Source organism: Falco punctatus, assembly GCF_963210335.1.
Source record: "Falco punctatus genome assembly, chromosome: 11".
NCBI lineage: Eukaryota > Metazoa > Chordata > Aves > Falconiformes > Falconidae > Falco > Falco punctatus.
The window spans coordinates 585,481-604,012 of NC_137591.1; the positions used below are offsets into that span (position 1 = coordinate 585,481).

An 18,532-nucleotide genomic window follows, 5' to 3' on the forward strand; every position below is an offset into this window, starting at 1 on the left:
CTGCCGCCTTTTTGCCTTCTTTGTCCATCATCCCAAAGCCTGATACAAGTATTCATGAAAAAAAAAGTCCTACCCACCTTTCAGAACAGACGTGGCTGGTGCTGGCCATGCCAAACCCTCGTTGTCTGCCGGCTCTGTGGTGCTTTTGTGAGCGTATCAGAGTCTGGGTTTGCATCTGGTGTTGCTGGGCTTACGGCAGCGCTCTGGTATGGTGAGCCCTCTAGCAATGGGTTCAGAAAATACCTTCTTGCACTGCTTCATCTCTGGGGCTCCCTGAGCATTCACACTTGTCCAGGGGGGTGATGAGATCCAGAATATCTGCGTGGCTCCAGGCAGATGGTGGAAGCATGGCCTGTGGCGCTGTCATCAGGCAAAGGTAACTGCGGATGCTGTGCTGCTGTTTGCTCAGCAAACACAGCAGCCAGAGCGGGCAGGCCCTGGCCGCGTGTCTGTGCTGAAGTGGGGAAGCGACATCCTGTCACCATGGCCCTGGAGCAGCTTAGGATGGTTCAGGCAAACAGATCCACTGGTGCTGGCGGACGGAGCAGCAGTGCAGGACAGAAGCTGGAGGCTATCCAAACCCACACACTCGGTAGGTGTAGTCCCGCTTCAGCAAGTTACTGAGCTGGGACGTACTGCTGTCTCACGCTTGAGCGTTAAGCACGTACAACCCTGGCAGCACGTCCTGAAAGCAGCTTCACACCAGTGGCAGATCTTTCTAGAACACAGCAGCTGAGCCTACTGCGAACGAAGGTTAGCATGAAGGTGAAATTCAGAGTCTGACCTTCAGTTTCACACCAAGAAAGAAAGATTAACCCAAGATTTATGAAATCCAGTCCGCTTGATACCACTCTAATGCCAACTACATCTTCATATGCTCTTTATTTTAAGGTTTCACTTGTATGTTATGCTGCTGGGCTAAAAATTCTTCTAAGCTGATGATTATTCTGTGCTGGGGACACTGTAAAGAACGAGCTACTGAGCTTGTAAGCTGTGTAGAAAGAGTGGGCGAGCCACCCCACGGAGCCGCCTGCAAGACAAGACCTGTGCAAGGGCTTTTAGGTTTAGCAAGAGAGTTTTACTGGGGATGACTGCAAATGCAGGGGCTAGGAAATGCTGGGAAGCTGTTTGTGTGGCAATGCATAAACACACACTTCAATGTGGCAAAACAGAGCGCCAGGAAGGCACGAGCAAGCAGCAGTCAGGACATCTCTGTTCTGGAGGGAAGCAAAGCGAAGCGATGCCCTCTGACAGGAGTGTGAATGGTAAAAAGGATATGCTGTGTCATTTTGTGCTCCCACGGAACTCCAGAAATAGGACTGTCTTACCCACTTTTTGCAGAAGTAGCCTTGAGGATATAATGCCACATCTCCTCCTTATTCACAGATCCACACACGCAGACAGAAGGTCCAAAGTGCCTGGGGCATGCACGCAGTGGGAGCAGCCATGAGTGCCAGGGGCACAGCACGAGACCTTGCCAGCTCCAGCTGACTGCATGCAGCAGCCTGCACTCAACAGTATTTTTCTCATGAGACTTTTTAATACCTGAGGAAACCGTAGCTCTGCAGTGGTTAACCACAGTAAGATGCTCAGAAGAGTATTCTGCCTTAACTCACCGTTTTTGTCGATTGGTGGGTACTGGAAGTTTCTTCTCATGTCATCCAAAGACAGACCCTGAGAAGGGTGTTGTCCAGTGCTGCAAATTAAACAGGAGGTGTCGGTTTAGATAAGACTGATAAAGCCAAGTCTCCAGACCATAAGAACTTTTTCTATGGACTTGGAAGGAAAAGATATTAACATGAAATATATCAGCCTGATGCCCAGCCACTGGCACGTGCAGTAAACAAAAGGCAAGAAAAAGTTATGAAGCAAGAACATGAATCACATGCATGCTTGCATTTCATCCATTCTTAGAGCGACTTCCCTCAAACATACTGTTTGGGGCATCACAACTATTTTAAAAGCAACTCTAGGTATCAATTCAGGATCATAGTAACGTACTTTATGCATCACTGCTAACAGACTCCTGCAAATAAGTTTCTCTGGCAAGGAAGATCACTAAATTATCTTCCAGTTATCGACCAAAACCACTGTCCTGCCAAAAGGTTGTTTATCCCCAATCCTTATCATGTACAGGACTGGCCTCTACCAGCTCTCCTCTGATTACAGGCAGACAGAAACCAAGCGCAGACAAAAACAAAAGCCCAAACTTTTCTCACTTAGCCCCTATAGTTCATTTATTTCTGAGGAGCTGTCAAAAGAATAAAGCAAGCGGTAATGGTGACAGTGACACAGCCGAGGCACACGGAAGCAGTGCAACACATGGTCGTAATGCAGGGATGTGCTTCTGAGCAGTTTAGATATGATGGAGAGCCCAGATCTATCACAGCGTACCCCATCTTGATTGGGGGACTAAAGACAACCTACTGGATTTAAGTACTCCATGAAAATAACAGCTCTTTAAAAACGACACTCATTCATTTGACCTGCCTTTTCCAAGTATGCTTACATAAACCTTGAGAAGCCTTTTATTTGAAAATACCATTAGCCACAGTTCTTGGGCTTTGACATGGTCCAGGCAGAATGCACAGTACTAAATGGAACTTTATATCAACTTCATTAGCCACTGTGGATATCATTTATCTCACAATATATAAAAACCCAAAGGTCTGTTACCACCAGACTATCTAAACTTAACAGATGTTTTCACGGCTTCTGGCTTCTATTGAGAAGTCACTAAAATAGTCTTTTCTTGTCATCTCTCTGTGCAGATGTGAGGGGTTAATAGGATTAGGTTTACTGAATTACACTACCTGCAAAGTAACTTGCCACCAGCTTCACTTACTTTTCAAGTAATTTCCTCTGGTAAAACTGATCAATCTAGCTTTTCAACCTCTAAAACGTGAAGTCATGAAGTGGAAAGGGCAGTTCAGTGAATTGTCCAAGCGACAGAACATGAAACGTTGACACCAGCTGGCAGCAGCAGGACACAGGCTCCTTGTTTCAGGTTTCCTTGGGGCTTTGCCCCAGACACAATTTTGTACCACTGATGAAAGCGCAGGGAGGCTCAGGATGTGTCCTGTGGCTCTGGCTTTCCCAGCTTCTTTAAGACACAGCTTTAAGAAGGATGGATGGATGGGGGTTCCCTGTAGTGACATTGCTTGTCAATGCCTGGAACGGCACTGTGCCCCACAGGAGGAGGCTGGGCAACTGCCTGGCAGGCTGGAGGTAGTTTAATGAGGATCAGGATATCCTAAGGAACAGGCAAAGCTTGCTCCAGCTCAGCTGGAATCTCTGGAATATTGTTTCTACCCACTTTCCCACTGTCCCGTCCTCCTCTGCACTGCTCCTGGCTTCCCTCTCACTGGACCATTCACCTCTGTCCCCAATCTGCTCCCTGCCATCCCAAAGAGCTGTCCCTCCCCTGCCGCACAGCCGCTTGCCCCCCTGCCATCACAGCACCCTCTCTCCTGACCCCTTGCCTGCACACCTGCGAAGGAAAGCCCTGTGAGGGCTGACCCGCAACGGTATGGAATTTGGGTTTGCTATATCACTTGCATTACTGAGGCTCGTTCATAATTAAGGACAAGAAGCCCTTCTTTGGGCAGAGGAAAACAATAAGGAGGTCTATTTTGGGAAAACACTGCCCAGTCAGAGGCTGAAGAAAAAAAACAAAAAAAACCAGTGAATACCTTGTTGGCAAATCTGCATCTGAAACGACTGCAGACAACTATCACAGCATCTACAGGCTGTGGGAAGAACCAGGAGGTCTCCAGGGGAAGAAATAAAACATACACTTTGCTTGAATTCTGAGCACAGCATTCACAGAGTAACTCCTGATGTGTTAGCCAAGAGAGATGGGCTGGAGGCCCAGGGACACCAGCCTGGAGCTACAGAGGAGCCACAGCACTGGTCTGTCTTACGTGAGGATTTCCTCAGAAAAGGAGAAACTCTTAAGCAAGTTATTTGGCCTTGTTGCCTTTGGAGCAATGTACTCAGAAGCACACAGGTATCCTCTGTTTTTGTAAACATAAAAAGAAAAAAGATGGAGAGAATTGCTGCTAATGAACAGATGTTGGGAACAGAGCTATAACAAAACATCAGACATGTTAATACCACTGTGCAAAGATACAAAGAAAGGGCATGCCAAATATTTCTGACTTGGGTTAATTGGGAGCTACTTAAACAAAAAAAAAGACTCTTCTGCAGATGTTGTCCTTGGACTCTGTGGGAAATGCTAAAGGTGTAAAGAAGCAGAAAATCAACACTTAAAGCTTCTATACAGTGATGAGTTGACACATTAAGCTGTCCTGCCAGACAGACCATTAAAATGCACTGCTACTGCATCCCATTTGTTATGCACCTCCTGCATCCCACCTCTCACTACCTGGCTCAGAGCAACAGCTGCCGTGCTGGAGAGAGATCCACTAAACAGACCCTAAAGTTACAGGGCAAGACACAAACAGAAAACTCGGTGCCGTGGCTGTTTAACTCCATGCACGGTACAAGGAGATTTCATGAGACGAATTGTTTCTGCCATGGTGTGGAGTTGCATGCTGCAGTGTGGACACAGGGCATGAAGTCATTGGAGCAGATGGAAACAGGAGGCAGCCCAGGAAATACAGTCCAGCCTGGGAAAAAGCAGCGTTACCGCACCCCTCTAAAAATGCCCACGCTTACCAGAATGAAACCCCAACAAACCACTGTCATTAGGAAGTGAAGCCGTTAATCATCTCCGTGTGTTGTATAATTGAAAAACTACTGAAACTGTGGAAACCATTCCCTTTTCATTGAGCACTGTGCCTCTGGGTGGATCCTTCTGGGTGCTATTTATAGATTTGAATGTTGTTAGTTTGTATGGCAGAGCATTTGATAAAAAAAAATCCATCTTTAAATAAGTGCTGGGGTTATAGAGGAGCCCATTTTAGTGGGCTAACGAGCCTCACTACTGCGCCAGGAACACTGAATTACAGGACAAGAGGGCACTTGCAAGTGCCCCTTCTCTCTCGTGCCTACACTAACCTAGATGTGCCACTTGTTTATTCCTCTCAATGCAAATTATTACATTCAACAGCAAAATCTGGCCCTTTACAGAAAATAGAAGTCTGACTCGCATTGCCTTCATCCTCACCTCAGTGCCACCTCCATGTCCTGCTCCATCAGCACATGACAAAAGCAAAGCAATTTATGAGACATCACATTATGTCAGATGAACGTTTCAGGTCTGGTTTATATTTTCATGTAAAAGATCTCGGTGTCTGTCTGCAGGTGTTTGCCTTCTGCCTCTCCATACGAGCCCCTGAACAGGCAAGGGACTGAATCCTTTTGCTGCTCTATTCCAGCTCCCCATTTTAGCAGATTATATTTCTGTCTCTCCACATCCCAGTTAGCAGGAACGTATCACGAGGGCATGGCTTGCTCTGCTGTTACTGTTTCTGACTGCTAAGCGGTGCTAAAGGGTGAAGTTTAGACTAAGCGCACTACCCTTCTGGCAGAGACTAAAAGCACCATTTCATTTTCACAGCACTCTCACTCCCCATGGGATAGAGATCAGAGATTGCTAAATTTGCCCTCAAAACCAGGTCTCCCAAGTGGTAGGGTAGATTGCCTCAGATGTTCACCGTACAGTAATATAGAGAACCCACATGTCACCTTGCCTTGTAAAATATTGGGAGTTCTTATCCTTCTAAGGACATAGAATGACAAGTAACTTTTAGGATGTACTCCAGTACAGCCGACTCCCACGAACCTCTGTGAGGCTCTTCCTTAAGGAAAAGGGACTTGGCATTTTTATCTCCTGCCTCTGTACCTGCTGGGACGGTCTGCTTTCTGTCTGTCTGTCCCTCCCCTTCTCGGCATGGACACCTTCACCCGCTGCCCTCCCCAGACAGCCGCCTGGGATTTGTGATGAGCACAGGTGATAGCACCAGTCTGGCAGTGCTCTCTCCTGCTAGTGCATCACCATCTTCCAGTAGCGCAGCCCACCTCATTCATGTAGCCATATAACAGTTTGAGATCAAGGTGAAAAAACCCAAAACTAAAATCCAGAACTCAGAAACACAACATCAAAAAATGGCACCTCTTCAATCTCTTTGCTTTTCCACCACGGCTGCTCTCTGGGATCACTAGTCTCTCCCCATGTTTTATCTTCATCACAGGCTCTTATGATCAGGGAACCAGGTGTTCTTCCTGTCCATAAAACTCCCTCTCATTAAACAAACTCCACTATTACTAAGAATCTAATAGAGGTGGTGGCATGTTAGAAAATAGTTTCCAGACACTTGGTCAGACAGAAGCTATGCACTCCGTAAGGGGGACATATACATACAAGTGTAAGAGAAACAAACTTTCTCACACATAATAATCATAACAGCACTTCAGCGTGACCTTTCCTCACAAATCTTCTTATTTCTAGGATTTTCAGCTGGATTTTTCCCAAGCGTGCCCTATTCCTCTTAATCAGAAGGACATGTCTGCCTTGTATTTGGGCAGAGATAACAAGCCATGTGTGTGACACAAGTCAGCAAATATACTTCACCACATTCCTGCAGGGCTTGGATTTCTGCCGAGAGATGAGCTCACCAGGTGACTCTGGCCCCTTACAAGGACCAGCAAATCCTGCCCTCCTGTTTTGATGCGACACACTAACACAGCCCTCTATTTTTCAGACAGTAGGTAGAAGTTATGTTGCCTCCAGTGTAACAAACTGGTTCTTCAACCACAATAAAGCTCCTACACGAGTGAGCTCCCCTAAACAGCATGACTGCACAGAAGTAACTATATGAGCAGTTCTTGGAAATGTGAGCAGTGCCCACACTGTGAAGGGGGCTCGGAAGGCTCTGAGCCACAGGACCACCCCATGCCTCCAGCCATGTCATTTGGTACCAAAATGTTGCCCAAGGTCTAATCTCTGCTTTCCATCCTGTCACTGATGCCACACACTCAAATACTTTTATTTTTTTCCAAAGAAAAATGTCTCTTTTAGCTTTTCTCTGGTGAAATTTTTCAAATTGAAGACACATTGTGATATAAACACTGGCCTTGCCAGACCTGCTGGCAGATAGTGAAGGTACACCCAGCTAATGACCACTCGCCTCCATCCCCTTGGATGGGCAGTCATCAGTCTTTGGTTTCATGTCATAAAGCAGCGGTACTACATATAGAGCCCGTACATGGCAGGACTTGATTTTCTACTATTTTTATGTTACTCATAGTGAAAAACGCAAATGCTTAGCTGTTGTCTTGGCAGCAGGAAGGCTTCCACAGCATTCAGATAACCCAAGCACCCTGTGCTACAGCAGTCAGAGGAGAAAACAAGATGCAGAAGTGTTTTCCCCGGCTGGCCCTGGCAGTGGGTCATCCCCCCAGAGCGTGTTTCTACTGCTGGCTTCCCACGCAGCCACATCCCCTAGTGAGGCACGATCCCTGCTGCAGGGAACTCCCGTTTGACACATGCGGGCTGTGCAGTTTTGGGGAGGACTCTCTCCATCCCTTTCAGAGTAAGTGTGCTCCTCAGCCCTGCCATGACTGCTACATACCTCTGCGACCAGACAGCATAAGCTCGTGCATTCAAGGCATATTCCAATTCAAACCGACTACGCAGTGCTGCAACGTGACTACGGCCAGGACCACCTCGTGCAACAAGACAGTCTGAAGATGAGGAGGGAGACAGGGAACCACTGCTGTTGCTGGAGGCTGGAGACATTAACTGGATGTAAAAAGAAAAAGAAAAAAAAAAAAGCACTGTTATTACATATTTACAAGTCTTCCCTCAGCTCTTTCTCTTGTGTCCCCTGTATTTCCTTTATAATTTGGCTGCAGAAAGCAGTGCCTCCTGACTTGAATCAGCTGCAGAGAACTGGATGCTGCCTGCCAAATAAAGTGGTCAGTTCATCATTATGTGGGGTTTTCAAGGTGGGGCTGGATGTCTTTCCAGAAGATGCACTTTATTTAGTTCAGCCATGAGGTATATGGCTTGCGAGCATCAGCTGTGCGGGTGGGAGACATCCCTGCCTCCCTGGCAAGAGCCATCAGCTGAGACTTTCCAATCTGTGCTAGAGAGGTGTCAGTGCTGCCTGATCACAGCGTCCCAGCATAGGAATTCTGACTGACAGGGCAGCGTAAATGCAGGGCTAGCACATCAATATATGTGTTTATATATACGGACCAACTGTGCAATACAGGTTCCTGCAGCAGCAGGGACCTGAACATGGTGTCACAAACGGTACCTGCCACTCCTGGTTTCAGAGACACTTAAAGGGAGTAGAAATTATTTGCAGAGAGAGAAGAAAAAAAAAAAAAAAAAAGAGAGGAAATAGAGGGAGGAGGAGAGAGAAAACTCTCCACCTTCATCAGCTGCAGTACTGAACTTACTAGAGACCTTGTTTCTTAAAACTTCTCTCAAGCAAGGCTTTGCCCTGGGCACAGGGGAGCTCAGGTCTAACTCTCCACCTAAATAATGTTTTCTTTATTTCTTTTTGTATGTAAGCACTTGCCCCAGATTTCTTCCTGCATGCACTGCTGCCTGTGTACCACAGAAGTCAGGTCTCCCATGAGATGACACAGTTTCTTGTGATACAGTGCTTCACTTTTTTTTTTTTTTTTTTAACACATAAAAGCTTCCACCTACACATAGAGCAACCAGCTGCAGTCAGAGCGTGAAGAAATGTAATAGATTATGGGTGTCTTTTCTGACCCTTAAGCTCAAAAACAGCACTCCATTTTAAAAGGAGGTAGTGGTTTGTTTCGTTTTTGGGGTTTTTTTGTTTGTTTTTAAAAACCTCTTACTTGCATACACACAGAAACACAGAGAAAATATAACTTCAGGAATTGCAGCCCTGAATCATTAACTTTCTATTTGACCACTTATCTAACACCAGGCTGAAGGATGATACATCCATCTGTGTCATAGCCACAGTCCAAAGCAGGAATTGCCTTTGCATTTATCCTTCTTACATTTTCTCTTTTTACCTTTCTCAGTTTGTCTTTTCTTCTTTTTAACCCAAACAGTCTTGATGGGATGAACGGGAGTGAAAAATTCTGCCCAGGTCTACTGTGACGGGCATTCCCACAGCGTCACACTCTCATCAGCGTACCTCCTGGAGTAGCTCCTGACACTCACAGCAATGTCTGGTCCCTGCCTCCTCCTCCTGGCGCCCGTATAAGCTGCTATCAATAATGTGCCTTAAAAATACAGTGTGTTGGCCAGTGACAGCACGGAGCTGCTCCAGTAGCTTTGCAGGCTCCAAAGCCACCACTTTCCTTGGCTGCTGCTGCTCTTCCTGCTTGTACTCCCAACCACGCAGCACACATGGATACTCCACAGTGGAAATAAGGTCCTTACCTCAATATTGCACAGACATTCTTCTAATTTTGTGACTACTTCTGAAAACTCTGGTCTCCCCTGTGAGCACAACAGAAAAAGCAGAGCTCTGTTAAAAATTGAAAGGGGGGCATATCTTCTGTGATTAAACCGACTCATAGATAACGTGATGAACCACAGGTTCCCTCAGTTTCCCCTTCCTCTGAATTTCATGGCATTGCTTTCAGTCTGCTTGGGAATCTGATGGGAACTAGGAGTTCAGTACTAAGCTACAAAACTAAGAGGTGGTGTGTATAACAACTTTAACTGCATCATTCTTCTCTTTTCCTGTAACAACTGGATTTGAGCTAATAATGACTAGATCATAAGATTACAAAAATACTAACAATAAATTCTTGGCTCTGCTTATATATCTGGTATGCTTCCTCTGCCCATAAACAAGACTTTGAAAACAGCAACCGCTGCGAAGAGCACTGGGCAAGCTCCTGACCAATACTGCACTTACAGCTACCCTCTTCCTTCCCTGGCTGGCGTGCTTGGATCACCCCATGCACTGTCCCCACGGCCGCTCCCCACCACCCACCGGCCCCATTCCCAGACACGTATCTCCTTCTCTGCATGTTTTATGCGGCACAAGAGTTTGCAGAGGCCATGCCAGGGACAGGATCAGGCAACGGAGGGCAATGACAAATACACCTCCTTGTTATTGCTGATCAATACCCTGTCCCTGTTTAACAGCGCAGTCGTTCCCAGGGAAGTTCAGGCTTAGCTAAAGCATTGCCGACAGCGGCATCTGACAGAGGAGGACTGGGAATACCTCAACTGAGTAACAGTTAAACAAGCTCTTTATTCCCATCACCACATCTTCCTCACCAAAACTGCCTGTGAGAGGCAGGCATAATTTAAGAGCTCTTGGACAAAGTCCTGCAGCCCTCACATCTATAATTTATGCAACAGCAGAGGGATGACACACACAAGTAAGGCTTCAGGTTTTAGCCCTTTGTGGGGAAGTATAGTAACAAAATGGGTGTGAAATGCTTCTTTTTCTCAAAAGGGTAAGAAAGAAAGTGACTAGTCCATTCTAGGTTCCATAGACTTGCCCTTGTCTGCAGTTACACGGGAAAGGGAGGGAGGAAAGTGCAGTTACTGGTGTCCGCGGCAGTGCCCTGGCTGCTCCATGCCCCTCGTGGTAGTGGCTTAAGGCAGCGAGACAGTCCACGTCCTCCTCCTGCCCGCAGGCACCAGCCCGGGGCAGCAGGGTCGCTCCCCCGCTGTCCCTGCAGGCCAGCTGCAGGGGGCTGCTGGCAAAGAGGAGCTGCGGCGGGCTGGGCTGCGCGGGGTGCAGACCTCTGCCCACCTCTCCCGATGCCTTCCACCAGCCTTTCTGTGATGGTGACAAGCCGTGGCAGAGAGGCAGGATTTCTCCACTGACATTTGACAGTCCCATGGGTGCCTCCTTCCTCAGCAGCCTTAAAGACTTCTGCGCTTCTGACAAATTCCATCATTCTGCCACATGAATCCAACCATCACACCGAGATACTCCACTTGATTAAACCCTCTGGAAAGACACTGTTCCCACAAGAATCTCAGGCTCCAGTGAGCACTGCCATCAGTAACTTACATCTAGGAAAGTGCTGGGGCAAACTACCATGGCAAAACCCGCCCCCTGAACACCACGTCCTTCACAGGGACAGGGAGTCCTTAGAGCTGGCTCTTCTTCAGCTGGATGAAGGCTGGTGGGAAGAAGGGAGATGCCAACCGATGACTAGACAGATGCTTGATTATGAGGTGATTCCAGTGGTTCCTTTTATAAAATATTCTGTTATAAAGCAGTATATGACCACAGTAGAGTGTTTCTGAGCTCTAACCTACAATGTGCTCAAGAAATACTGCATTTATTGCCTGTAATAAGCTCTGTCACTTTCAATGGAACTTGGTTGGAGCCTGTTGGAGACCACAGAAGAACTGACTGTAACATCAAATTTGTACTTAATAAAATCAAAACGATGTTTATTTCCTTTATGGAACAAAGCCCCAGGTACTGTGGCAAATACGTTGACTCTAATTAAAGCTTACAAATCAAAGCAGTGAATGAAAAATGCTGCTTAAGAGACACTGTCTAATTTTCTAATCATTAGTTTGCCTTTGGAAACAACTACTGTCAAAAAGTTTCTGGAAAACAGATGTTCGAGTACCTGATAAATAGTAACACTGACATGACACATGGGAACTAGTTTTTAGTTGGGATGACCCTTGAACAAAATCAAAGGCAAACAAAAGGATACATTTTCAAATTTGGAGGCATTTCATAGATGCCTAGCAAAATCCATACAGATAGACTCCATGTTCTGCCTTTTTTTTTTTTTTTTTCTTTTTTTAACTGAGCAAACCTCTTGGAGAATTCTGACCTATGAACAGTCACTGAGCCCCAAAATTTACCATTTTCCCCTGAAATATAACCTCTCTTTTAAGTAAATGTCTTTACACATCTACAGTGAGATGCTGTAAAATGGTTATTGATGTGGTGATGCTTTTTATCTTTTGGATATTTTGCTCATTCTGCTTGTTGTGGTGTTTCACTAACAGCGTTTAGTCCCTGCTCGAGTGGTATGCTGAGGAGATAGGACTGTCGGGGTTTGTTATACATACTAGCTAGCTAATTGAGACACTTTGAAAGAACTTCTTGTTCATCTCTGCAGCGAATTTACGGCAGCACTGTAGATTTGTACGGACTGTGTTAGGATAGGCTTTTGACAGCATAGTAAACTCTGCAAACTTTGCTGTTGAGAGGGTGATAATACGCTTTGTTTTTCTCTGACCAGTGGCCTCCTGAAGCTATTCCAAGGCTCTTAGAAGTAACTTAAACCTTTGTTACTGAGAATGGTAGCAAAACACCTTTAATAAGGCCTATTTTAATAAGGTTTGCCCACATCTTGCACAAAGTTCAAGCCACCCACTGGCTGATTGAGCTACTGGTTGCCTTACAATTTTATCACGCAGCTCTAACACATTAGCAAGATTAAGTGATGTTGGAGTGAGTAGCAAAGTGCATTAGGATTCTGAAAAGATGGTTTATTTTTATTGGGGCTATATAAGCTCTGGAAATGCTAACAAGATGCAGTGACTATATCCATTACGTAGCACTTGCTTAAATCAACAATTTAATACAACATCTTATTAATAAATTTAAGTAGAATGTGAGTTAAATGCCAGTTACTACTAGTTGCTACTATGGAGTTACATAGAAAACAAACCAAACCTCACCTCCCTCCCTCGACTTAACATTAGCCCATAAAATGCAAAGACAAGAGCGTATTCAAGGATCCTGGAAACACTAATAACAGTAAGTGAATTAACAATGAAATAAATTAGCTACACCCTGCACTGCAAGTATGTTTTATCTGCAATTCTTACCCCAATATGTTATGTAGATAACCAGTAAGGAATACAGTAAGGGGGCAAAGCTTACTGCAGTCAATCAGCTGCCCAAAATCTCACAAACCTACTACCTCTTTCCCTGTCCTGGTAGAGCATGTCCTTTATTTCACTACACCAGGTAAGAAAGCTCTCAAGTATCCAGGACAAGGACAGGTTTAGGCTCATGAAAACCCATCTTTCTAAGCTAGGCTAACTAGAAAAGGGACTCTAGGGCACAAATCCAGGACTCGAAGCAAGCCCCTATAACACCGGAAAATCACACAGATTTTAAAATCTGCTGCCATTCATCAGAAATGAAACTTCCACATTGTTCAATGAAGACCCTGAATGCCAGAATAGCACCAGAAAACCAACAGCCAAGCAAAGCGTCCAAACCCAAAGCCTGTCCCTGCCAGGTGTCACCTAAAGCAGCTAACCCACTTTGTGGAACATTTATTAAGCAATCTGAAATTCCAGTCTCTGGCATATATTTCTGACTTTTCAGGCAGTTTAGAGTCACGTACAAGAACATCCGTGCAATTGCCATGGCGGCATATGCAAAGATGGCATTATAGAGCACACAGGGTCCCTTGCCTGGCACACAAAAGCACATAAAGAACATAGCCATCTCCATAGTCCTCCGAGAGGAATGCTTCACAGAGATGACAGTCATCTGGCTCCTTTCTATTTTCCATCACCAAGGAACAATGTCAAAGCCCAGAAATTATGAACAAACCCATCATTCTTAAGCTCTACAAATGCCAGAACAGTAATGCTGTCAGTAAGACAGCCCTGACTCATCTCAGCCAGCACAGGTGCCCACACGCCCCACTATCTGCATTTTCATATGCAAATACACAAATCTGTGTATAATCCATCCAGTCAGGAGATACTGCTGGCACACAGCATCAGAAAAGTGCTGGTTCTCAACCCTGCTTTTGGAAGACCCTCAATATAAGCACAGAGATACAAAGATTAGTTAAGGGAGGGTCACTGCTGTCCCTCTACAATGGATGGTCTCAAGCACCATTAAATCCTACCATGGTCCTAAAGGCTACCAGTCTCAGGATTATGGTGCTAGTTGCTGTCTTGCAACTAACTGACTTTAGTTAGTTCACATTCCCTTTAGTGCAGAAATAGCGACAGACTGCAAAAAACAATGTGAAACAGTCTTTCTTTAATCACCACTTTATAATCTCAGAAGGGATCACTTCTGTATTTTATTTCTTTAATGCTGTTGCTATTGACTTAGTTGGTATAATCAGATGGATTTCTCCAGCCGTTAAAAACCAGTCACAATTACAGCATGTGAGCAAGGTGCAACAGCAGCAACCTTACTGCAATAACTCCTTGTTAAATCAGACTCCTGTCCTGCGGACATTGCTGGCGTCCAGAAGACAGTAGTTACAGCAGATGCAGCACACAGTTTGGAAACTCACAGTACAGTTACTTTCTATCCTAAAGAAGAGTTTATTAATTGTAACATATATCTGCGATTTGTCTTTTTCAACATTAATCAGAGTCCCACATGAAAATTCCCAGGGTATCAGCTGGGGAAAAAAAAAATATCCGTTGTGTTTACTATTTTAAGCATCTGAAAATTAAATTCCTTGTCATATAGAGGGAAAACTGAAATAATAGGAAGACCCATGAAGGGTTTAGCTGGAATAGGAGAGGCCCATTTTAGGATTAGCAGTGATGTAGCTGATGAGAATGAGCCATTCCCAGCTCGCCACGAGTGTGAAATGCATACAGCATTGGCTTGTATGCTGCCTGGCTCTCAGTGTTGCTGCTTCCTCACTTCCCTGAGCAATGAAAAAACGCATCCCAAAAAACCAGCAGTGATAACAATAATAAGCAATGTAATCACTTTGAAATATAACAGAACAGATGGCTTTCAGTTTTTCAAACAAGTATGTCATGTCACGGTATAGCAAAAAAACCCAATTTAAAATCTAATAGACGCACAGGGGAATTACATGATGTGTCTGATAAATGATCGAGTGCCTCGATGAAGAAAGAGGCTGGAGGAGGGCTGGGTCCCTGCAATTCCACCCAGGCAAGATGCAGATTATGCAGGGCGATGCAGCTGGACAGACTGACAGAACTGGGCACTGACAGAGGCTGCAGCTCAGCATGAGGGGGATCTACAGCATTAATTCCTGCACTGCTCCCTCAGGGACCGTGGGGAACAGCATTTTTGCCATCTGAGGCTGGCAAAGCAGCATGTGTGAACTTTGTGACTGCCAACCCTTCCCACCTGCCCACACTGCATTCTCTCCACAGGACTGCTCTTAATGATTGCTTGGAGTCTTGCCATGTATTTATTCCTGGTCTCATCCCAGGATACACAATCACAGTTACCAGTAGGTTTTGGGGGAGCTGGTGTAACCTCTAGAGCTGTTAATGCTTTGACATGTGGTTGTCCAAGAGACTCTCCACATGCTCATGCATTGACATTCTCCAGGCCACAGCTGGAATGGCCCTGTATGGAAAGGAGTCCTGTAAGTGACCCCTCCTCTGTCCCAGCAGACACAGAACCAGAGGGCACCAGACTGTGACTTCTGCGAAGTACAGCTGTCCCCAGGCCATTGGGAAAGATTTGCAGCTGACTGTATTTGTTCAGTTTTAGTACCCAAAATGTGTTTGCCACTGGTTATTTAGAGAACTGTCAACATAGTACGAGTACTCCTTGAATAAAGCAATATTAATCAAAGGAACAGACATGTTCCTGGGATTTCAGAAGTTAAAAAAACCAAAGAGTAAATTATTTCCCCCCCCCCCCCCCCCCAATAATCCAAAAGAACCACTCTTTTTGCATTGGAACAAGTGAAAAACATGGTTTGCCAGCTCCAAAGATCACAAATACGATCTTTTTAGGCTTAAAGCTATGATAGGAAACAGAAATCAAAAGCCAGAACATTTCTACAACTTGTAAATCATGTTCCTGTTTCTCTTTTACAGCTGCTTCTGTAAAAACTAATGCCTTAAGCATCCCTTAGGGGACACTTACAAAAAGTCAGAGGTGTTTCACAGATGTTCTGTGCCCCAGGCAAAAAAAAAGGAGCAGTTCCAGAACATGGGAAGACTCCACAGGATGAAGAAAAAGGGCTGGACTCCTGACACAAGTGGTTTCCCTGCCTGGGGTTCAGTGCAACTGCCTGGTCAGCACATCAGTCACCTGAGACACCAGTGAATATTCAGTGCTGGTTTTGAATGTGACACCCCAGGCAGTGTGCATAGTTGTCACTGTCACATCTTTTAGCTTCTTGAGGTGGCTACTGTTTTCTTTTCTCAAATCCCACATAACACTTCACACCTATCACCTACATTTCCCTCTCCTGCTGAAGTGTGGGAACACTTGTTCCTGTGTGCTGACCCTCAATTCTGTACAGCTGCCAAAAGCCATCCTTGAACATACTCTCTTTCTTATAGCTTAAAATTTCGCCTGCAGCCATACCACTGCCTGCAGTCAAATCACCTAAGGCTGAAATCTCATGTGAGCAGATGCAGAAAGGTTAGGCATAGTCCATGCTTGGACAAAGACCGCTGGGAAGCAAACCAAAACATGACAACCCATCCTGGAGCCTAATGGTTGTTTTCTTAGCTGCTTTTATCTTTTCCTATCGCTTGGGTTAATCGTGGCTTTGCATTTAATATTGCTGCTCATGCAATCTGACCCCTGAATGCGTCATCATCTGGAGAAAGTCTGTGGGGTCACCGTTGGGTGATTAACTGTCAGGACTAATGGGACCTTTGCTCTGCCGCAGAACATGCCTGCAAAGCTGCCACTGCTCTGCATCCAACAGGCTGCTCTGCCAAGTCTCACCCAGTATTGCAAGATGAGATGCGTGCATTGTGCTACCTGTGAGGTGATATGGCAGAAGACTTTTACTGACCTTACTATTCTCTCTCAGTTTTCTTGTGGTGTGCAGTGGCTGGAAACTATCACAGTATTTTCAGATTTATAGTTTCCTAACAATATGCTTATGCATGCAATTTTGTCTTTTATTTGTAACAGGAGTTTTTCTTGTCTTGGCCTTCTTTACCTAGAAACTGAAACAAGGTAGAGCAAATGAACACACACCAGAAAACTCCAGATGCATCCCAGTGTGAACATGAGCCAAGAAGTTACCTCACTGTGGGACCCTGTTACTGCTGCTTAGCTCAGGAAAATGAGATAATAGTCATGTCTGTTGCTGGGTCTGACCAAGAAACGTGCCGCTTTCCACGGGAAAATGGGCCTCATGCAATGCTAAGGGGAAATGAAATGTCCACGTGCCAACAGATGTTGCTGAGGAGCATTCAGAGGGACACATCACACAGAGTGGCTCATTCTCATGCCTCAAGCGTGGGTTGATGGAGTTGTGCTTTTAAGAGCTTTACAGAAACGTGTCTGTGAATGATGAACCAGAACCCTGAAAGATTTCTGTGGAGCTGATACTAAGCCAAGCAGTCTGGGCCAAAAGGAAGATTTACAGACTACAGCACTGCATGACCTTTCAAAGATTGATAAAGGTATATTTTCTTCTAGAACAGAACAGAGAGGGCTGTAAGGTGAGAAGCAGAATGAAATCAAAATCCAGAAGGAAAGTTTGATTTTCTATTGTCATGCATTTAATGAGGACATATCTGAGTAAATCAGTAGCTATAAGCAAAATTCAAGGATATGTTATATCTCCTGTATGCTCACATGTGGCTATAGAAAAACCAAAGCAGTGATGACCAGGCCTAAGTAGGAGATTGTCGTGGTTTCCCAACCTTGCAGTCAGGTTAAAAGTAGAACCCATAGAGGATAATATTGGACTAACATCAGGTAGAGACAGGAAAGCAGTATATTTGGTGTGACTCAAAAGCAGAGAAACAGTACAAAACTCAAGATTTTCCTACTGTACCCTTCAGAAAGCTGATTGATATTTTTAATCAGCAAAGTTATCTTTAAAAACCCCCTCACGCTCACTCAAGTTACTCACACATGCACTGTACTCCCAAGTAACAGCATGCCATTGAGGACAAGAGCATTTGAATAACTTTCACACTAGTGGGGTTATCTTTAGAAAAATACAGTACTATCTGCATTACATTCTGCAATACTCTTTGTGGAAGGGATCATGAAGGGGATCCTCTACCTTCTTGAGAACAAAAGCAAGAAATATGCCCTGGTTTTGTAACTGGGATGATGGAGTAGATCAGGAACTTCTGCCAAAGAGATGCTGAAAAAAAAGATTTTTAGTGTGTTTTTGAAAGGAACCCAGATAACTCACTGAACTACATTACTTTGAATTTGAAGGCAGTATAAAAATCAAGTTTTTATATAAGTGAAAACAATTTCTGCTAGAGAAAATGATTTAGTTTGCATCACCATCTCTGAGGCAAGGCTTTCTTCCATTCCACATCCCTCTTCCTGTATTTCTCTTTAGTTCTTCTCTCCTTCTCCCCAGACAGGGTCTGCGTTCTCTGAGCAAATCCCTCCCCTGAAAGTGCCCTTCTCAAGAAAGTGATACCAATGTTCAACCATCCTTAAAAGTTTGTATCTTTCTACCATGTTAAAAAAAAAAAAAAAAAAAAAAAAAAAAAAGAGCAATAGACAGACTGTTCTTGCAGCCTTTTCACTGCATTGCACATTTTTTCTGAGTGCCATATAAAGCTGACTGTTACTATTCAGCACCCCCAGATTACCCATTCTGGTTTCACAGAGCAGCACAAGAGCATCCAGCCCACAGCCACAACCTCCCTGGCACCACCACCAGCTCCTTCCTCTCAGCACTCCAGTCTGCGCGCAGGTCAGAGGAG

At 45.0% G+C, this 18,532-nt stretch overlaps 1 protein-coding gene across 1 annotated transcript in view; it reads right to left on the bottom strand.

Moving 5' to 3' along the window:
• LOC308071422 (serine/threonine-protein kinase TNNI3K) overlaps positions 1-18,532 on the bottom strand; it is a 115,389-nt gene that overhangs the window by 3,615 nt on the left and 93,242 nt on the right. The window contains exons 24-26 of the mRNA XM_080406822.1: positions 9,344-9,403; positions 7,539-7,708; positions 1,617-1,696 (exon numbers count right to left, since the gene is read on the bottom strand). Of these exons, the coding sequence (XP_080262948.1) occupies positions 1,617-1,696; positions 7,539-7,708; positions 9,344-9,403 (310 nt within the window). The remainder of the gene's footprint in view (positions 1-1,616; positions 1,697-7,538; positions 7,709-9,343; positions 9,404-18,532) is intronic.